At 36.9% G+C, this 21,691-nt stretch overlaps 1 protein-coding gene across 6 annotated transcripts in view; it reads left to right on the top strand.

The window, feature by feature from the left end:
* Nucleotides 1-21,691, top strand: part of alpha-Catr (alpha-catenin related) — a 118,237-nt gene that overhangs the window by 65,850 nt on the left and 30,696 nt on the right. For all 6 annotated transcript variants that reach the window (XR_001096623.2, XM_012290400.2, XM_076534896.1 and 3 more), the window contains 2 exons: nucleotides 19,121-19,398; nucleotides 20,906-21,148. Coding sequence is in view for 5 of the 6 variants with exons in the window: in XM_012290400.2 (XP_012145790.1) it covers nucleotides 19,121-19,398; nucleotides 20,906-21,148 (521 nt within the window). In the remaining variant the exon portion in view is untranslated. The remainder of the gene's footprint in view (nucleotides 1-19,120; nucleotides 19,399-20,905; nucleotides 21,149-21,691) is intronic.

Raw genomic sequence — 21,691 nt, 5'->3', positions numbered from 1 at the left:
TAATCGTTGATAGCATTGGTCTCGGTGTAAAGTTCAAACGTGACAGGGGACAGTAAGCAGATATTATCAGTGAAACGGGCAACACGAGAAAATGTAGTACGAGGTCAAAAGTCGAGAGGCAGACGATGATAGTTAAGAGGACAAAAGCGAGGAGTCAAAGGGAGTGACGAGGGGTGCACAGGGAGTAAAAACGACAAAGGTGGAAAGTTTGAAGACGACAGAACCAAGACGAGAAGATTAAACAGGGTGGAACCCTTGAAGGAATACTGACGATTCCTATGGCTACTGGGCTTGTTGCGACCGAATTAACGTGTTTCTGAGGAAATTAAGGGTGCGAGTGTTACGTGACTTCTCGAGGACTTTTAACTCATATAATTTCGAGGGAAGTGCTTTAATTATCTTCCTCGAGAAGGGTGTTAAGTGCCAATTCGTTAGATTCTTCAAACATCAAATTCCCAAACACAAAATCTAGTAAAAAGATTTAGAAGTAAAAATCTGTAAATCTGATTTAACAAAGTTTGAAAATCCAGAAGATCATGGAAAGTATCTTTGACCCTAAATTTTAAAAAACACCCCCCTATGAAATGCAAATACAAATTACAATAGCAGTGAGAAGAAATCGTAACGTTTGAAGAGGCAACAAAGGACCATAGAAATCAAAAGTTTGAGCGTTCCGAAGAAGGACATTAAAGGCAATCGATCGAGTTGGCCAGAGGCGATCCTTTGTTTCAGGAAGAGAATGGATTATAAGATAGCTTTATTCCGAAACTTATGCACGATGCTGTTCGCAACGATATATATCGTTTGGCATCCCGCCACTTTCTCGAACCGTGTTGCTTGCCCTGCCTTTCCACTTTGCTCGATCGTCTTTGTCCGCGAAAGTACTCCAACTTCCTGAAACATTTGAAACGGCATCGTTCCATGGCGAAAAAACACTGCAATCGGAAGTTAAATCGCTTTGGCGCCGTTTACACGTGCCGGCCACGGAGCATAATCGAATCTCGAGGAGAGTCGAAAGCTCGATATTAACGGTTCTTGATCATGCCGTGTTAATGGTTGACTCGCGCTACTTGCGAAACTGACTATCGAGTTATAATGTCGCTTTTATTCGCTGGAGATAGTGTTTGAATGATTCACTTAAGTTCGAATTCGTTGCTTGTAGAACTGTTAAATTACTTCTTTGATATTACGTGCACAATTATTGACTTATACTACTTGCAAGACTGTTAGTTTAAGAATTGAGATATCTTGAGAACTGATGGAGGTTTGTGGAACTGTCAGGTGAATGATTAATCGACTTGTAGTACTACTGTGATCCAATTGTTATTTTGCTTAGTTTACTAGTTGCAGAAATGGTTGACTTGTACTACTAGTAAAATTATTATCTTCAAGGTTAAACTATTCAGGTCTCAGGCTTGATGTTCATTGCTCGTAGGACTGCTAGGTGGACGATTAATAGACTTGTAGTACATGTACTACTGTTGTGTGAGCCAATTATTATTTTACAATAGCCATAGAAAGGTTGTATAGACTAATGGTTGACTTGTACTACTTGTAAAATTATTATCTTCAGAGTTAAACTATTCAGGTCTCAGTCTTGATGTTCATTGCTCGTAAGACTGCTAGGTGGACGATTAATAGACTTGTAGTACATGTACTACTCTTGTGTGAGCCAATTATTATTTTACAATAGCCATAGAAAGGTTGTATAGACTAATGGTTGACTTGTACTATTTGTAAAATTGTTATCTTCAAAGTTAAACTATTCAGGTCTCGATCTTGATGTTCATTGCTCGTAGGACTGCTAGGTGGACGATTAATAGACTTGTAGTACATGTACAACTGTTGTGTGAGCCAATTATTATTTTACAGTAGCCATAGAAAGGTTGTACAGACTAATGGTCGACTTGTACTACTTGAAAATTATTATTTTGAGGGTTGAACTATTGTCTCCATATCTATTGCTTCTAGACCTGTTAGGTAGATTAATCTACTTGGAATGGAAGCCAATCATTGACTTCTACTACTTGTCAAAATGCACTAACAAATGATTGACTCGTACTACTTACAAAACTAATATTTATAGGATTGTTCATTAATTTTAAATCTCGTACGACTTGTAGTGTCACACGAACTGACGTTTACTACCTGTAGAGTTCTTGTTGGGCAAATGGTTGACTCGTACTACTTCCACAACTATAACCTTCAGAATTAACTGAGGTTTGCCTGTAAGACAGTTAGCTGCACAATTAATCGACCTGTAGTACTCGTGTCGTATGATCCAGCTGACTTATACTACTTGTAGAAACATCCACCGAGCAAATGGTTGACTTGTACTACTCGCAAGACTGTTATCTGTAGGATTGATTGCGGTTTATTGCTTGTAGACCTTAAGTGGATGATTAATCGACTTGTAACACGTGTAATACTGTTGCACGATCTTATCACCGACTTGTACTACTTCTAGAAGGCTTGTAGAGAATGATTGACTTGCACCGCTTATGAAACTATTATCTGGAGGGTTTGTTAATTTTGAAACTGACTTACACTGCTCGTGTCGTGTACAGATGACTTGTGCTACTTGCACAACTGTTGAATAAAGAAAATGGTTGACTTGTGCTACTTGTAGAACTGCTGTGTAAACTGACTTGTACTACTTTTAGAACTGTTGAACCTTGATTAAATTCTGTCGTTTGAACTGTTGTCGAAAGGTTTGATTGAGTTGTACTGCTTGTAGAACTGTTTCATCTACAGATGATTGACTTCTACTACTTGTAGGAGGGTTTGGTGATCAAATGATTGACTTGTACTACTTGTAAAAATTGTTTGATCGACAAATGATTGGCTTGTGCTACTTGTAGAAGGGTTTAATGAAAAAATGATTGACTTGTACTACTTGTAAAAATTGTTTGGGCAACAAATGATTGACCTGCACTACTAGTAAAATTGTTTGATCAACAAATGATTGACTTGTACTACTTGTAAAAATTGTTTGGACAGCAAATGATTGACCTGCACTACTAGCAAAATTGTTTGATCAACAAATGATTGGCTTGTACTACTTGTAAAAATTGTTTGGGCAACAAATGATTGACCTGCACTACTAATAAAATTGTTTAATTAACAAATGCTTGACTTGTACTACTTGTAAAAAATTGTTATCGATAAATGATTGGCTTATACTACTTGTAAAAATTGTTTGAACAAAGAATGATTGATTTGTACTACTTGTAGAATGGTTTGATGAACAAATGATTGACTTGTACTACTTGCAAATATTTTTTATCAACAAACGATTGACTTGTACTACTTGTAAAACTACTATCTGAACCTCGATTAAATTCTATGACACAACCGTCGTCAGAACAAGCTGATTGTACCACTGTCAGCCTCGTTACGTAACCAAATTGATTTTTGCTGCAAATAATTAACACAAACTAATGGTAAAATTGTTATCTGAGAAATTCATTAAATTTTTTATCGAATTCCTCTAACTGTCACCCGTTTAATTAACTCGTACTGGAACACAGTTATATGATCGAATTATCGACTTGTGCTACTTACAGTCATTTAAATTAATGATTGGCCTGTACTACTTATACAATTAAGCAAACCTTACACAGCTCAGTAAACGACTTGTACTACTTGTAAAACGATCTAAACGAATTATTGATCCAGCTCGTAAAACTTGTTACGTGAACGATTGACTTTTACCGTTTGACTATTAACCGAGCCATTGACTTTTACTACTTGCGGACGCGTTAACTACTTAGCCAGGATTGACTCGTATTACGGTACTTTTACCTTGGCTTGTAAAACTGTTAGGCGAATTAACTTCTGCCACTCGTAATACTATTGACTCGTACTGAATAATAGTGCGCGTAGAACTGTTATCAGAAAATTGACTCGCATACAGAACTATCCCTTCGACAGTTGATTGATTTGTTCTACTTCCAGAACTGTTATCTAAATATGTGATTGACCTGTGCTACTTATATGCTGTTTGAACAATTCAATGGCTTGTGTTGCCTGCGCTGTTATCGGACCGAATGATTGACTCGTACTACTTGCGCCGTTAACGAATGATTGACTCGTGCTACTTGCACAGAAACGTCATTTTAACATACTCCTCATTTATCAAAAAATCTCTTATTAGTTACTCGTACAAATATTTTTTTTTTAATCTTTTTCTGCGCATTTTCGACTCGAATGAACAGCGACGAAGTTTTTGTACGAATGTTTCTCCATTCGAGAGCGAACATTTCGAAAGACACTTTTAACGAATCTCCCGAAAAAACGAGTACAAATGTATATCGGGAAATAACGATCGGGGTAGTGTGGAAAACGGCGAGTAAACGGTACGTATTTGGAAGGTCCAATTTTGCTTTTTCTCTTTAGTCGAAGAAAGTCTGCCACTGTGGCATCGTCTACTAATAACTGCATCGATCAACAGCCAACGGTAACTTCTTCCAGAGTCTGTGTACCCTTACGATAGACGGCACTCTGCTATTTTTATCCCAACTACCTTTTAAGATCGGGTCAAGTCAACGTGCAAAACATTTATTAACCCTCGAGCGGCTTCTCAGGAAGAACCAGGCCGGGTGCATTGGTTTGCCGAATATCGATATATTTGCGGAATACTTTTCTTCGTATGTTGCCCTTATGCGGCTGAAAGGCGGCGTTTTACACGAGGAGGTCTGAGGACTTTGGGAAATGGAGAGATGGGAATTTTGGGGGGTTGGAAATTTGAGAAATTTTAGGGTTTGGGATATTGTGGATTGAAGAATTCGGGAAATTAGGAAATTTGGGAAATATGGGAAAATTGGGAAATTTGGAAAAATTAAGGAAATTTGGGAAATCGAGGAATTTGGGAAATTAGGGAAATTGGGAAATTGGGGAAATTTGGGAAATTAAGAAATTGGGAGCTTGAGAAATTGGGAGCTTGGAAAATTGGAAGCTTGGGAAATTGAGAGCTTGGGAAATTGGGAACTTTGGAAATTGGAAGCTTGGGAAATTGGGAGCTTGGGAAATTGGGAGCGTGGGAAATTGGGAGCTTGGGAAATTGGGAGCTTGGGAAATTGGGAGTTTTGGAAATTGGAAGCTTTGGAAATTGGGAGCTTTGGAAATTGGGAGCTTGGGAAATTGGGAGCTTGAGAAATTGGAAGCTTGGGAAATTGGGAGCTTTGGAAATTGGGAGCTTTGGAAATTGGGAGCTTGAGAAATTGGGAGCTTGGGAAATTGGGAGCTTGAGAAATTGGAAGCTTGGGAAATTGGGAGCTTTGGAAATTGGGAGCTTTGGAAATTGGGAGCTTGAGAAATTGGGAGCTTGAGAAATTGGGAGCTTGGGAAATTGTGAAATTTGGGAAATTGGGAGCTTGGGAAATTGGGAGCTTTGGAAATTTGGAGCTTTGGAAATTGGGAGCTTGAGAAATTGGGAGCTTGAGAAATTGTGAAATTTGGGAAATTGGGAGCTTGGGAAATTGGGAGCTTGGGAAATTGGGAGCTTGGGAAATTGGGAGCTTTGGAAATTGGAGCTTGAGAAATTGGGAGCTTGGGAAATTGTGAAATTTGGGAAATTAGGAGCTTGGGAAATTGGGAGCTTGGGAAATTGTGAAATTTGGGAAATTGAGAAATTTGGAGAGTTGGGAAATTTGGGAAATTGTGAAATTTGGAAAATCAGGGAATTTGGGAAATTGGAAATTTTGGGAAATTAGGAAAATTAGGAATTTTAGAAATTTAGAGTTTTAAAAATTTGCTTAACTTTGTAAATTCGTAAAAATCAGAAAATTCGAACCCTCCAAAAAATACCCAAAAAGTTAATTCCTTCATTTCATCCTGAAAAATGAATGTCCCATAAAAAGGTAATTACTTCATCCCACCGATGAATGAAATTCCCAGAAACTAACGGATCAGTAGTTCGCAGATAACGCGGTAATACTTGGAACTCGGAAACGTCCATAAATTTCTGCCTTCGGCACCGTAATTAAAGTGCGGCGATAAATCATATTATCTCTAATAGTTTCATTCGCGCCAAGAATTATCATCGAAATTTCCACGTGTTACATAAAAACGCACCCACTAAAAATAAAAAAACCGAACTTCTCCCTCTTATCTCTCACATATCGGTTCGTTCAACCGTGGATCTATTGAATGCGCCGGGAATATATCTGGCACGAGTTATATCGACGTTCTCGATCGATTGAAATACGCTAACGTACCTTGCGGCTTTCTGATTAATCCTTTGGGAGCGTGGTTCGCGTGTATTACACGAAATGCACTGTCAATCTATCCATATGGCAGACGCATGGCACAGATATTAAATGATTCAACATGCTGGAAATCCATCTTGCATACGGAACGAATTGAACGAACAGAGAGAGCCTAGGGAAAAAGCTGACTTTACGATGCTCACCCTTTATGCTCAACTGAATGTGGTCCGAAAAAGAAAACTCTCGTTGCATCCGACTAATCACTGACAAATCATTCCTTGCGACATATATCATAGTTGTGGACGATACGTTTCATGTGCATTTTTAATATTGCGTGGGAATTCTTGGGAAATATGTCAGCATATGTGCAACTTATGAGGGACATTTTTGATGTACATTTTTAGAAATTATGTTTGAAGCATTCGTTGTATAAAGTGTGTTCATAATTGGAGCTTATGATCACTCTTGAGTCATTCTTGAAAAGTACGTATCAAGTTCCAAGTATTAGGTTTCAGGTATCACGTATCAAGTTTCAAGTATCAGGTTTCAGGTATCATGTTTCAGTATCAAGTTTCAAGGTTTAAGTATCAGGTTTCACGTATCAAGTATCATGCTTTAGATATCGAGTTTCAAGTTCCATGTATCAGGTTTCGGGTATTAAGTATCATCTTTCAGATATCAAGTTTCACCTTCCAAGTATCAGATTTCAGGTACCAAGTATCATCTTTCAGATATTAAGTTTCACCTTCCAAGTATCAGGTTTCAGGTATCAAGTATCACCTTTCAGATATCAAGTTTCACCTTCCAAGTATCAGATTTCAGGTATCAAGTATCACCTTTCACATATCAAGTTTCACCTTCCAAGTATCAGATTTCAGGTACCAAGTATCATCTTTCAGATATTAAGTTTCATCTTCCAAGTATCAGGTTTCAGGTATCAAGTATCATCTTTCAGATATCAAGTTTCACCTTCCAAGTATCAGATTTCAGGTATCAAGTATCACCTTTCACATATCATGTTTCACCTTCCAAGTATCAGATTTCAGGTACCAAGTATCACCTTTCACATATCAAGTTTCACCTTCCAAGTATCAGATTTCAGGTATCAAGTATCACCTTTCACATATCATGTTTCACCTTCCAAGTATCAGATTTCAGGTACCAAGTATCACCTTTCACATATCAAGTTTCACCTTCCAAGTATCAGATTTCAGGTATCAAGTATCACCTTTCACATATCAAGTTTCACCTTCCAAGTATCAGATTTCAGGTACCAAGTATCATCTTTCAGATATTAAGTTTCATCTTCCAAGTATCAGGTTTCAGGTATCAAGTATCATCTTTCAGATATCAAGTTTCACCTTCCAAGTATCAGGTTTCAGGTATCAAGTATCATCTTTCAGATATCAAGTTTCACCTTCCAAGTATCAGATTTCAGGTATCAAGTATCACCTTTCACATATCATGTTTCACCTTCCAAGTATCAGATTTCAGGTACCAAGTATCACCTTTCACATATCAAGTTTCACCTTCCAAGTATCAGATTTCAGGTATCAAGTATCACCTTTCACATATCAAGTTTCACCTTCCAAGTATCAGATTTCAGGTACCAAGTATCACCTTTCACATATCAAGTTTCACCTTCCAAGTATCAGATTTCAGGTATCAAGTATCACCTTTCAGATATCAAGTTTCACCTTCCAAGTATAAAGTTTCAGGTATCAAGTCTCATTTTTCAGATATCAAGTTTTAAGGTTCAAGTATGAAGTTTCAGGTATCAAGTATCAAATATCAAGTTTCAAATATCAGGTGTCAGATATCAGGTATCAGGTTTCAGACATCAAGTATCAAGATTTAAGTATTAGTTTTCAGATATCAAGATCATGTTTCCAGACCCAAGCATCAGGTTTGAGCTATCAAGTATCATGTTTCCATTCTCAATTGTCAAGTTTCAGGTATTAAATATCATGTTTCCATTCTTAATTGTCAGGTTTCACGTATCAAGTATCATGTTTCCAGTCTCAAGTATCAGTTTCAAGTATCAGTATCATGTTTCCAGTCTGATGTATCAGGTTTCAAGTATCAAGTATCGTGTTTCCATTCTCAGTTGTCAGGTTTCACGTATCAAGTATCATGTTTCCAGTCTCAAGTATCAGTATCATGTTTCCAGTCTCAAGTATCAGGTTTCAGGTATCAAGTATCATGTTTCCATTCTCAATTATCAGGTTTCACGTATCAAGTATTATGTTTCCAGTCTCAAGTATCAGTTTTAAGTATCAATATCATGTTTCCAGTCTCAAGTATCAGGTTTCAGGTATCAAGTATCATGTTTCCATTCTCAATTGTCAGGTTCCACGTATCAATATCATGTTTCCAGTCTCAAGTATCAGGTTTCCGGTATCAAGTATCATGTTTCCATTCTCAATTGCCAGATTCCACGTATCAAGTATCATGTTTCCAGTCTCAAGTATCAGTTTCAAGTATCAATATCATGTTTCCAGTCTCAAGTATCAGGTTTCAGGTATCAAGTATCATGTTTCCAGTCTCAAGTATCAGTTTCAAGTATCAGTATCATGTTTCCAGTCTCAAGTATCAGGTTTTAGGTATCAAGTATCATGTTTCCATCCTCAATTATCAGGTTTCGCGTATCAAGTATCATGTTTCCAGTCTCAAGTATCAGTTTCAAGTATCAATATCATGTTTCCAGTCTCAAGTATCAGTTTCAAGTATCAATATCATGTTTCCAGTCTCAAGTATCAGTTTCAAGTATCAGTATCATGTTTCTAGACTCAAGTATCAGTTTCAAGTATCAGTATCATGTTTCCAGTCTCAAGTATCAATATCATGTTTCCAGTCTCAGGTATCAGGTTTCACATATCAAGTATCATGTTTCCAGTCTCAAGTATCAGTTTCAAGTATCAATACCATGTTTCCAGTCTCAAGTATCAGTTTCAAGTATCAATACCATGTTTCCAGTCTCATGTATCAGATTTCAGATATCAAGTATCATGTTTCCATCCTCAATTATCAGATTTCAAGTATCAAGTACCACGTTTCACGTATCAAGTTTCAAATTCCAAGTATCTATATGAAGTATAGACATTCGTACAATACTAGTCTATTAAACTACTTAACTCAAAATAGACCTCCACAAACATTCAGTACCCACTCAAAGCAAATGGTCAAACACCCCGCATCTCCCTCCACACATCCAATTAACCACTATAAATCTCTGAGGACGTATTTTGCTTGACGTACCTCCATTGTCACCACAAAGGAGAATCAATGGCACCAAACTACCAATGGGTGAACGGGGTTGTACGCATTGCGCCCATGTAGGTGCTACGATATCTGTAATACAGTGCAGCCGAATTTACATGCGAAACTGGAGTACGATCCAATTTTGTCGCGCGTGAGCTACAGCTATAACAGCGATTTATTTAGAATATATTTCCAAGGAGGAATAAAATTTTATCACCGCAATGAAACGTGATTGAGCATTTACTGCCGGATATCAAGACCGACCCGGCTGATTCGGGATCCACTTGGACCGGCTGAAATTACCTTGAATGTCTTCCAGATTCGGGTGCTTACGTACAAATATTTTAGAACGGATTTTATTTTAGAACGAGATTGAGGATGACGAGATTCTTTTTTTGGGGGGGGATTTTTTTAGTTGATTATGAGTTTGTTTCTTGTGGAGTGATTGAGACATTCTAGGGATATTTGGATGATTCTAGGGTTTGGAGTAGGGTAGGATTTAGGTGGATAGAAGGGGATCTATTTGATAATGCAGTTATCTCGTAATGTATTTATCTGGTAGTTTGGTAATCTGGTGATTCAGTGACGTAGTCATCTAGTAACGCACTAGTCTAGTAATCTAGGGATCTAGAAATCTAGAAGTCTATCGATCTGGAGACCTATAGAGATGGTAGTACGTGATTTTAGGAATCTCTTAACGTAGTTATCTGGTAATCTACTTATCTCGTAATCTGGTGATCCAGTAACGTAGTCATCTAGTAACGCACTAGTCTAGTAATCTAGGGATCTAGAAATCTAGAAGTCTATCGATCTGGAGACCTATAGACATGGTAGTACGTGATTTTAGGAATCTCATAACGTAGTTATCTGGTAATCTACTTATCTCGTAATCTGGTGATCTGGTGATCCAGTAACGTAGTCATCTAGTAACGACTAGTCTAGTGATCTAGGGATCTAGAAATCTGGAAGTCTATCGATCTGGAGACCTATAGACATAATAGTACGTGATTTTAGGAATCTCATAACGTAGTTATCTGGTAATCTACTTATCTCATAATCTGGTGATCTGGTGATCCAGTAACGTAGTCATCTAGTAACGCACTAGTCTAGTAATCTAGGGATCTAGAAATCTAGAAGTCTATCGATCTGGAGACCTATAGACATGGTAGTACGTGATTTTCGAAATCTCATAACGTAGTTATCTGGTAATCTACTTATCTCGTAATCTGGTGATCTGGTGATCCAGTAACGCAGTAATCTAGTAACGCACAAATCTCCTAATCTAGTGATCTAGGAACCTAGAAATAAGTAAATCCAGAAATCTAGAAGTCTATCAATCTGAATACCTACAGCTTTACCAATACATGATTTTAGGAATCTCATAACGTAGTTATCTGGTAATCTACTTATCTCGTAATCTGGTGATCTGGTGATCCAGTAACGTAGTAATCTAGTAACGCACAAATCTCCTAATCTAGTAATCTAGGAACCTAGAAATAAGTAAATCTAGAAGTCTATCAATCTGAATACCTACAGCTTTACCAATACATGATTTTAGGAATCTCATAACGTAGTTATCTGGTAATCTAGTTACCCACTAATCTGGTAATCCAGTACCAGAATATTTCTATCATCACCCAAAGTGAAAATCTAAAAGTGTATTTACTAAATTATCTCATTTATTCATTTTAACAACTTTCAACAATATTCTCATCTTCAACAAAGCCCCGTTCGATTTACATACGTTTTCTGCACATCCGTCGGAAAAGTCCGGCGATCGATCGCAGATAGTTACGTCTGAAATAGAAACGTTCTCTCTGACATTGCGAACAGAGCATTTATTCGCGAAGAGAAAGAGAAAAACCATATAGTAAATATTAAATCGGGACAATGCAATGCACTTCTCTAATTGTTAAATTGGGTCAAGGGGGATTGCATGGCGTACTTGATACTCGATCTGCATAAAGCATCGTAAGGTTTCGCTATCAAGGCAGCTGAACTGATTACGTTACGCTAACTCATTCCTTACGACTTACTATCAGACCAGAAAGGTTGTAACATTCTTTCACCTGGTGATTTTGTTCGGGACATATTTCCGGGTTTCTGCGTTCAAATATTAGTAGGTCACGATATTTTTATACTAGGTTGTTTACCCTGGATTTTCAAATATTTTTACTTTGATGTTAGATCACCACATTTGTGGACCTCGAAATCCCTAGATTTCCACATCTGTGGATTCCCAAATTTTTTTATTCTGATATTCTGAGATGACTACATTTGTGGACACTGAAGTCCCTAGATTTTAAAATTTCTTCACTCTGATATTTTTAGATCACCACATTTGTGAACCTCAAAGTCCCTAGATTTCCACATCTGTGGATTCCCAAATTTTTTTATTCTGATATTCTGAGATGACCACATTTGTGGACTCTGAAGTCCCTAGATTTCCAAATTTCTTCACTTTGATATTTTTAGATCACCACATTTGTGGACCTCAAAGTCCCTAGATTTCCACATCTGTGGATTCCCAAATTTTTTTATTGTGATATTCTGAGATGACCACATTTGTGGACACTGAAGTCCCTAGATTTTCAAATTTCTTCACTCTGATATTTTTAGATCACCACATTTGTGGACCTCAAAATCCCTAGATTTCCACATCTGTAGATTCTCAAATTTTCTTCACACTGATATTCTTAGACCACCAAGTTTCTGGACCTCCAAGTCCCTAGATCCTCATAAGTGTATCCCCAAAAGTGTCTATATTCCTAAATATCCAAATTCTCAAATGTCCCTAGATTTCCATATCTGTAGATTCCAAAATTTCTTCACACTGATATTTTTAGACCACCAAGTTTCTGGACCTCCAAGTCCCTAAATCCTCATAAGTGTATCCCCAAAAGTGTCTATATTCCTAAATATCCAAATTCTTAAATGTCCCTAGATTTCCACATCTGTAGATTCCCAAATTTTCTTCACACTGATACTTCTACCAAATGAAACCTTACCTAAACCTCTAAATACACCTCTCCCCATTTTCCAAGAATACTTAGGAGACATAAGCATATCTCTTCTGCTTCGTTTACTTATCACTGTTCGCCTCGGTGATTAAATACAGAACCCAAAATTTGTTGAGACAATCAATCATCAATTTAACAACAACTCATTCCTATATCATACCACATTTTATAATCTATGTAAAGAAAGTAGAAAATGTGTTTGTGATGTACAAAAGCGAAGATGCGCGAAAAGAGTCCTAAAATATTATTAAAAATATTGAAGATACGATGTCAGAACGTTGCAGATAACCGGTGAGATGCTGTATTATTACAGGGAACGCAGGAAGCAATTTAACAGGCACGTTTTGATATTCCATAATGTATACAGAATATGTAAAGTGGAAACAGGTGTTTCGACATAGCCGTGCATCAAGTTAGCGTTGATAAGCTGTTCCTGGTTGATTATAGTTCGCTAAAGCTGTAATGTCTCGCGTTGTTTCCGTATCAATTTGTTCCGTAAACAGTTTTTCGATCGCGATTGTTCTTGAGAAAACTTCCCTCTTCTTCGATTACGGTAAATTACCTTCGTGCTGCTCGCCGACTCTTCGTAATTTTATTTATTGACGTGTTTCGTACCGGGACCCGGCTAATTTCTTGCTCGATGGGAAACCGATGCACGTTTATCAGTTCGTCGATTCGTGAACTGATACAGGTTGCGTTATGAAAATATTTTACTTGTATTCCCATTTTGCGTGCTGATGGAAAATTATATTTGTTGATTTTTGGACTGAACGATTAAATTATCAAAGTGCTTGTTGTGCAACGAGAGATCTCTGTATATAATTCCAGAGATAATTTAACGTTTGTAGGAGTCATAACATTTCCAATATTTTATGATTTGTTAGTCACATCTGTGAACCTAACCTTAGCAGTAGAGTCTGCAGTTTTCTATTCGTGTCGAGGTATTGCTTTTATTACTTGCTCACTGCGGGAAAAGACATACTTCATACGTCACTCGCATTTCCATCTCCAGCCGAATTTTAGCTAAACCGATAGAAAATCGGAAACTGTTTTCCCTCGGCAATGTCACAAAAATTGTTAGCCCGCTCCGAGCTTTTGTGAAACGTACAAATTCTTCGAAGAGTCACTCTCGAGTCATCAAGTACGCAGCAAAATAAAAGTACGTATCAAGTTCCAAGTGTCAGGTTTCAGGTATCAAGTATCAGGTTTCAAATATCAAGTTTCAAGTATCGAGTTACAAGTCTGGTCGTTGAAAGTACGTATCAAGTTACAAGTATCAGGTTTCAGGTATCATGTATCATGTTTCAGATATCAGGTTCCGAGATCCAAGTATCAGGTTTCGGGTTTCAAGTGTCAGGTTTCACATATCAAGTTTCAGGTTCTGAGTATCAGGTTTCAGGCATCAAGTGTCGGGTTTCATATATCAAGTTTCAGGTTCTGAGTATCAGATTTCAGGTATCAGGTATGAAGTTTCGAATATCAGGTTCCAAGTTTTAAGTATCAAGTTTCAAGTTTCATATATCAAGTTTCAATTTTCAAGCAACAAATCTGGTCATTCGAAGCGAAATTCATTTACATACAGTCCACTTATATTCACACAAGAATTTAATGATTGCACCTATATTTTAATCATCACTATTGCTGACGTCACACATACAACGAACCTCTAAAGTACAAAAATTGTAATACGACAGCATCAGAAAATAATTTTATTTAACCTAACTAACAAAATGTAACAGTAAAGTACGTATCAAGTTACAAGTATCAGGTTTCAGGTATCATGTATCATATTTCAGATATCAGGTTTCAAGATCTAAGTATCAGGTTTCAGGTATCAGGTATCAAGTTTCAGATATTAGGTTTCAGGTTCCCAGTATCAGGTATCAGGTATCAAGTTTCAGATATCAAGTTTCATGTTCCAAGTATCAAGTTTTGGGTGTCAAGTATCATGTTTCAGATATCAGGTTTCAAGTTGCATGTATCAGGTTTCAGGTATCAAATGTCAAGTTTCAGATATCAGGTTTCAAGTTACACGTATCAGGTTTGAGGTATCAGATATCAAGTTTTAAATATCAGGTATCAAGTTCCAAGTATCAGGTTTCAAGTATCAAGTATCAAGTTCCACATTGCAAGTATTAGATTTCATGTATCAAGTATCAAGTTTCAGATATCAGGTTTTAAGTATCAAGTATCAAGTTCCACATTGCAAGTATTAGATTTCATGTATCAAGTATCAAGTTTCAGATATCAGGTTTCAAGTTCCAAGTATCAAGTTACAGGTATCAGGTATCAAGTTTCAAGTATCAAGTTTCATTTATCAAGTAACAAGTCCAATCATTCAAACTGAAATTCATTAATACACCTTCCACTTATATTCACCAATTGATAATCAAATAATATTAAATTTGTTAACATAGTTCTCTTAAAATTTGCATTGCTTTTCATCAAAATAAAAAATGACTGTGTACATTAATTTGTTTTATCTTTTCTGTACTATTTAACTTCTTTTTTAATTTTTTAATGCACGTATTATGCATTTGTGAGTTTAATATTAAACGAGACACGTTCGTATATTCTACACTTTTTATTTGGAGAAACAAGAGAACTTTTTTCGTATTTTTTTTTTTTTGTTGTGTAATTAACACAGCGAAATAAGCAACCCACGAAATTATGATCGTTAGCCGTTTCCCTTTAATATCGCCCTCACCCAGGCAACTACATAAATCCTGTACTTTTTCTTCTGTTTTTCTGAAGTATGCTACGCTTTTATTTTTTTATTGGAATTTATGATGCTGGATAATTGCGATGATATGCTTCTTGATTTTTCAGAGTGGAATGCTGAGATTTTGAGGTTTTTGAATTTTAGGACTCTGGGATTGGATTCTGAATTTTCTTAATTTTGCGATTTTAGAATTTTGGGTCTTTGGAAATATTTCTAGGATTTCTAGATATTTCTAGATTAGGTAGAATTTAGGGACATGGAGCTAAATTCTTGGGGACTTCACAATCTTATAATTTTGAACTCATTGAAATTTCAAATTTTTTAATTTGGAAATCTTTAGAATTAAAAATTTTTTAATTTGATTTTCTTTAAAATTGTAAAACTCAGACTCTGCAGTATTAAACACAAAACTCATGTAAACATATAAATGACTATAAACAACCATCTTCAAAACTACTACCCCAATTTGCAATCACAAAAATCCCACCCTAAAACAGTAATCAAAAATGCGTAAAAAGCAAAAGAAAAAAATACTAAAGGTTTCTTATCTACAACCATTCAAAAGCTAATTTGCAAATATCTCCTCAATTTTTCTCAACAAAGATCAAACCGTTTTTAGCCCTCGCAAAGTTACAATGTATTCAGATTCGTTACACGCGTATACAACTTGCGCAATAAATAAAGTTTAAAGTCACCAGCAGGTGACAAGAGAACACCATAAATCGTTTGATTCTGATCTCGGGTATAACCCCAATTCAGCTCGACCACGTATCCTCGAATCCACTTTATAACTTTTCGTATCATTTTTGTTGCAACACTCGTATTCTTTGCGTGTGTGTTCTCCGTTTCCGTCCACGCTTTTCTCATTTCCTGAAATGTTGCGTTTTATACCCGAGTAAATTTCCCAGTATGATTTAATTCAATTCATGCATTTTATTTCATGCAAACTTTGTTTGATAATTAACAGACATTATTTATTATTAAATTTTAACAGTAAAAATTATTTTTTTATAATACATTAAAAAAGAAAATATTTGGATGTTCAAAACCAGCCTTCAAAGATGGTTGCAATTGCAAAATTATTTTATTAAATAATTTCACTATTTTTACTATAATTTCTCTGTCTAATAATTTTCATTTTTTTTATAATTTACTAATTTATTTCATTTTTAATAATTTCACTATTTTTGTTTTAAACTTGCTATATTTTTATGTACATCCGAATGAAATTTATTTAACCATTCAATTATTTAATTCATCGCTATAATTTATTTAAACAACTGATAGCAATAATTAATTTCAAAAATTTAAGATCGCCATTGAACTTCGGAATCCTATTATTAAAGAACTTTCTTGTTCTTTCCTCCTTTATTACTCCGCCTATATACGCGTCGGTGTTTTCCAGTTGGAAATAAATTTTCCGGTTGTTTGGAAGTTTTTCCGGAGATCATTTAAGTTTAAGAACTTCATACGTTCGTAAATTTTCTCGCCTAGTCAATGCTCGAGGACAAAGTTCAAAGACGCGATGGCTTCCGTGGAGGGAAACCGGAACCCTTTCACGATACACCAAGCTTTTATGGCACGTAAAATTTCTAATAGAATTTACTGCGCGCAGGAGCGTTACGTTACGTTTCATTCTCTTGAGGTCAACGCCTTCGCAATTATGTTTCTTACCAGACGCGGGGGCTCGAACATTAGGATTTTGGAGCTCTGAGAATTTTAGGGTGATTGGGACATGGACGTTTAATAAATTGAGAAATGTGGGAAAATTGGAAAAGTTGGGGAAGTTAGGGAAAATGGGAAAATAAGGAAAATTAGGAAAATTGGGAAAATTAGGGAAATTGTGAAAATTGTGAAAATTATGGAAAATGGGAAAATTAGGGAAATTAGGAAAATTAAGAACATTATGAAAATTAAGAAAATTGGGACTTTACGAAATTTGAACTTTGAGGAGTTGGGACCTTGGAAAATTGAAACCTTGAAGAGTTGGGAGCTTGGCAATTGGAACCTTGAGAAGTTGGGTCCTTGGGAAATTGGGACCTTGGAAAATTAGAACCTTGAAGAGTTGGGAGCTTGGGAAATTGGAACCTTGAGAAGTTGGGACCTTGGGAAATTGGAACCTTGAGGATTTGGACCTTGGGAAATTGGGACCTTGGAAAATTGGAACCTTGAGAAATTGGGCCCTTGGGAAATTGGGACCTTGGGAAATTGGAACCTTGAGAAATTGGGACCTTGGGAAATTGGAACCTTGAGAAATTGGGACCTTGGGAAATTGGAACCTTGAAAAGTTGAGACCTTGGAAAATTGGAACCTTGGGAAATTGGAACCTTGGGTAAATGGGCCCTTGGGAAATTGGAACCTTGGGAAATTGGGCCCTTGGGAAATTGGGACCCTGGGAAATTGGGTCCTTGGAAAATTGGGACCTTGAGAAGTTAGAACCTTGGGAAATTGGAACCTTGAGAAGTTGGGACCTTCGGAAATTGGAACCTTGAGAAGTTGGGACCTTCAGAAATTGGAACCTTGGGAAATTGGAACCTTGGGAAATTGGAACCTTGGGAAATTGGAACCTTGGGAAATTGGGCCCTTGGGAAATTGGGACCCTAGGAAATTGGGTCCTTGGGAAATTGGGACCTTGAGAAGTTGGAACCTTGGGAAATTGGAACCTTGAGAAGGTGGGACCTTGGGAAATTGGAACCTTGAGAAGTTGGGACCTTGGGAAATTGTAACCTTGGGAAATTGGAACCTTGAGAAATTGGGACCTTGGAGAATTGCCACCTTGGAAAATTGGGACCTTGAAAAATTAGTACCTTGGAAAATTGGGCCCCCTGAAAATTGGGCCTTTGGGAAATTGGGCCCTCGGAAAATTGGGTCCTTGGAAAATTGAGTCCTTGATAATTCATCTCACAGGGAAATGTGAAAACTTAAAATTAGTAAAATTATTTTGAAAATCGAGTCTCACCTGATTTTCACCGGGACACTGAAGTATCTGTGTTAACAGGGCGTCGTCTGACGCGTGAAAAAATAGGCGGAGAAAATCGAATGCAATTGATATTGTTCATCGCGTTTCATAAGATGATAAATATTCATTGCATGGGATGAAAGGAAATTCGATTGACGAGACAGGATGATATTGCAGACGGGCTTTATGGCGGTGAGATCCAAAGAACGGAAATAGTGTGTGCGTATCTACGAGATTGATTCGCGTGCAATGTATTCTGCATTTAATAACAACAATTTTAAGATGCAAAATATAATCTGCGGTTCACTGTCCCGTTGTTCTCTTTTCGAAAAGAATTTCATTTAAATAATTCTGCAAAATAAATTTTAAAAATTGATCGGTCGAAAATAAATTTAAAATGCAATTGAAAAATGAAACTTTAGAAAGTAAACAAAAAGTTTATAATTTTTTTCTGTGAGATTGAATGACTGACAATTTTTCATTTAAATAAAAATTTCTTCCAAAAATTATTTCTTGGAGCAACTACTTTTTCCAAAATAAATTATTGATTCTTAAAATAAAAATTATTTGCATTCCACGTTTAAAAAATAATTTATTACAATTTCTAGTCTCAAAAAAAATTGTTATCACTTTTTTTAGAAACATTAAAAATAACAATCATTTTGAACCTCCAAATAAACTCGGACAAAATGAACAAATTTTTACATAAAAATTGTCAGTCGTAAAAATATTTTCTATATAAAAAAATGCAGAAGATGAGAAAATATGACGCGTGCTCATCGGAATGAAATTCCCATTAAAGAGGAATGTTAGCAACGTCAAGAATTTATCGATCCGCTCCTAGTCGTTCACAAGATTAATGAATACCGATAGCGGTGCAAATTAACGATCATTTAATACGCACTATCATCGAAGTGCAGTAATTAATGGAAAAATTATTCCATTGCAGGATCGGCGATCGAGAAACTATGCGAATGCGCGATGGAGGACAGTTTGGCCGATCGAGGCTCTGTCGTCAGGGCAGCAAGATGCCTTCTTGGTTCCGTGACGAGAGTTCTTCTGTTGGCGGACATCGTCGTCGTGAAACAGCTTCTCCTCGCGAAGGACAAGGTCGCTCGTAGTCTTGGTCGCCTTGAGAGCGTCTCCAATTTCACCGAATTCGTGAAGGCCTTCAGTCAGTTCGGCGCGGAGATGGTGGAATTGGCTCACTTAACTGGCGATCGACAGGTAATTAAGTTGTTTACTTTGGGAAAGTGGGAATGGGGAGATTTGGGACTTTTGGAAATTGGGACAGTGGAGATTTGGGACTTTTGGAAATTGGAAAATTGGGAAATTGGAATAATAGAGATCTGGGACTTTTGGAAATTGGAAAATTGGGAAAGTGGGACTATTAAGATATGGGACTATTGGAAATTGGAAAATTGGGAAAGTGGAACTATTAAGATATGGGACTATTAAGATATGGGACTTTTGGAAATTGGAAAATTGGGACTATGGAGATATGGGCCTTTTGGAAATTGGGAAATTGGAATAATGGAGATTGGGGACTTTTGGAAATTGGAACTGTGGAGATTTGGGACTTTTGGAAATTGGAAAATTGGGAAATTGGGACTATCAAGATATGGGCCTTTTGGAAATTGGGAAATTGCAATAATGGAGATTTGGGACTTTTGGAAATTGGGAAATTGGAACTGTGGAGATTTGGGACTTTTGGAAATTGGGAAATTGGAACTGAGGACATTTGGCACTTTTGGAAATTGGAAAATTGGGACTATAACGATATGGGACTTTTGGAAATTGGGAAATTGGGACTATGGAGATTTGGGACTTTTGGAAATTGGGAAATTGGAACTGTGGAGATTTGGGACTTTTGGAAATTGGGAAATTGGAACTGAGGACATTTGGGACTTTTGGAATTTGGGAAATTGGGAAATTGGGACTATGGAGATATGGGACTTTTGAAAATTGGGAAATTGGGAAATTGGTATAATGGAAAATTGATACTCTGGAAAATTGGAACCTTGAGTAATTGGGGCTTCGGAAAATTAGAATCTTGGGAGACTGGGACTTCGGGAAATTGGAACTTTAGAAAATTGGGACCTTGGGAAATTGGGACTTTAGAAAATTGGGATCTTGGGAGATTGGGACCTTGGAAAATTGGAACTTTAGAAAATTCGGACCTTAAGGAATTGGGACTTTAGAAAATTGGGATCCGGGGGGGTTTGAGACCTTGGGAAATTGGGCCTTTCAGAAGTTTGGGATCTTGGGAAATTGGAACCTGGGGAATTGCCACCTTGGGTAATTGGGACCTTGGGAAATTGGGATCTTGAGAAATTGCAACCTTGAGTAACTGTCACCTTGGGAAATTGCAACCTTGAGTAATTGTCACCTTGAGAAATTGCAACCTTGAGTAATTGCCACCTTGAAAAATTGCAACCTTGAGTAACTGTCATCTTGAGAAATTGCAACCTTGAGTAATTGCCACCTTGAGAAATTGCAACCTTGAGTAATTGTCACCTTGAGAAATTGCAACCTTGAGTAACTATCACCTTAAAAATTCCACATTTACATTCGCTACACGTCTCCAAGCATCAACCTTGCGAACCCCATAATTTCTCCCAAAACCATGAGTTCCTAAAATGAGTTCCTAAAATTTTAATCATACTAACATTTTACCAATACCAAAACAAGTATAAATTCTAGGAAATGAATAGAACGTCTTAACTTCTTTTAGAATGACCTGAAAGACGAGAGACGAAGAGCACAGATGGCCGCAGCTCGCCAAGTTCTGGAGCGGAGTACTATGATGCTGCTCACGTCTAGCAAAACCTGCTTGAGGCATCCGGAATGTCCGTCTGCTAGGGAGAACAGAGACACCGTTTTCTGTCAAATGAGGAGAGCCATGGATTTAATACACTACGTGGTCAAGGATGGAGTGTTGGACTGCAGCGAGTCGCAATCGTATTCGAACTCTCAGGTGAGTTGACCAACTCCATATTTGATTAACTCTGTACTTGAAACGTTATCTGAAATGTTATTTACTGATTTTATTTTTTGATGAGTTTAACAGATAAATTAGTAAGATTTGTTTGAATATGAATGAAAATGATGGAAAGATAAAAGATAAAATATAACAAAATGCGAAAGAGATGAAATATAAAGTACTTTATGTAATTATTTTTTATTCTATACAAATTGGGCCCTTGGGAAATTGGGATTTTGGAAGACTGAGACTTTGGAAAATTGGGACCTTGGGGAATTAGGACCTTGGGAAATTGGGACATTAGAAAAATGGGACCTTGGGAAATTGGGACCTTTGCAAAATTGGAACATTGGGAAATTGGACCTTTGGGAAATTGGGAATTTAGAAAATTGGAACCTTGGGAAATTGGGACCTTGAGAAATTAGGCCCTTGGGAAATTGGAACCTTGGGAAATTAGGCCCTTGGGAAATTGGAACCTTGGGAGATTGGGCCCTTGGGAAATTGGAACTTTGGGAGATTGGGACTTTAGAAAATTGG

The sequence above is a fragment of the Megachile rotundata genome, chromosome 8, assembly GCF_050947335.1.
Source record: "Megachile rotundata isolate GNS110a chromosome 8, iyMegRotu1, whole genome shotgun sequence".
NCBI lineage: Eukaryota > Metazoa > Arthropoda > Insecta > Hymenoptera > Megachilidae > Megachile > Megachile rotundata.
The sequence above is the reverse complement of the archived record's forward strand: the minus strand, read 5'-3'. Positions and strand labels throughout refer to the sequence as shown.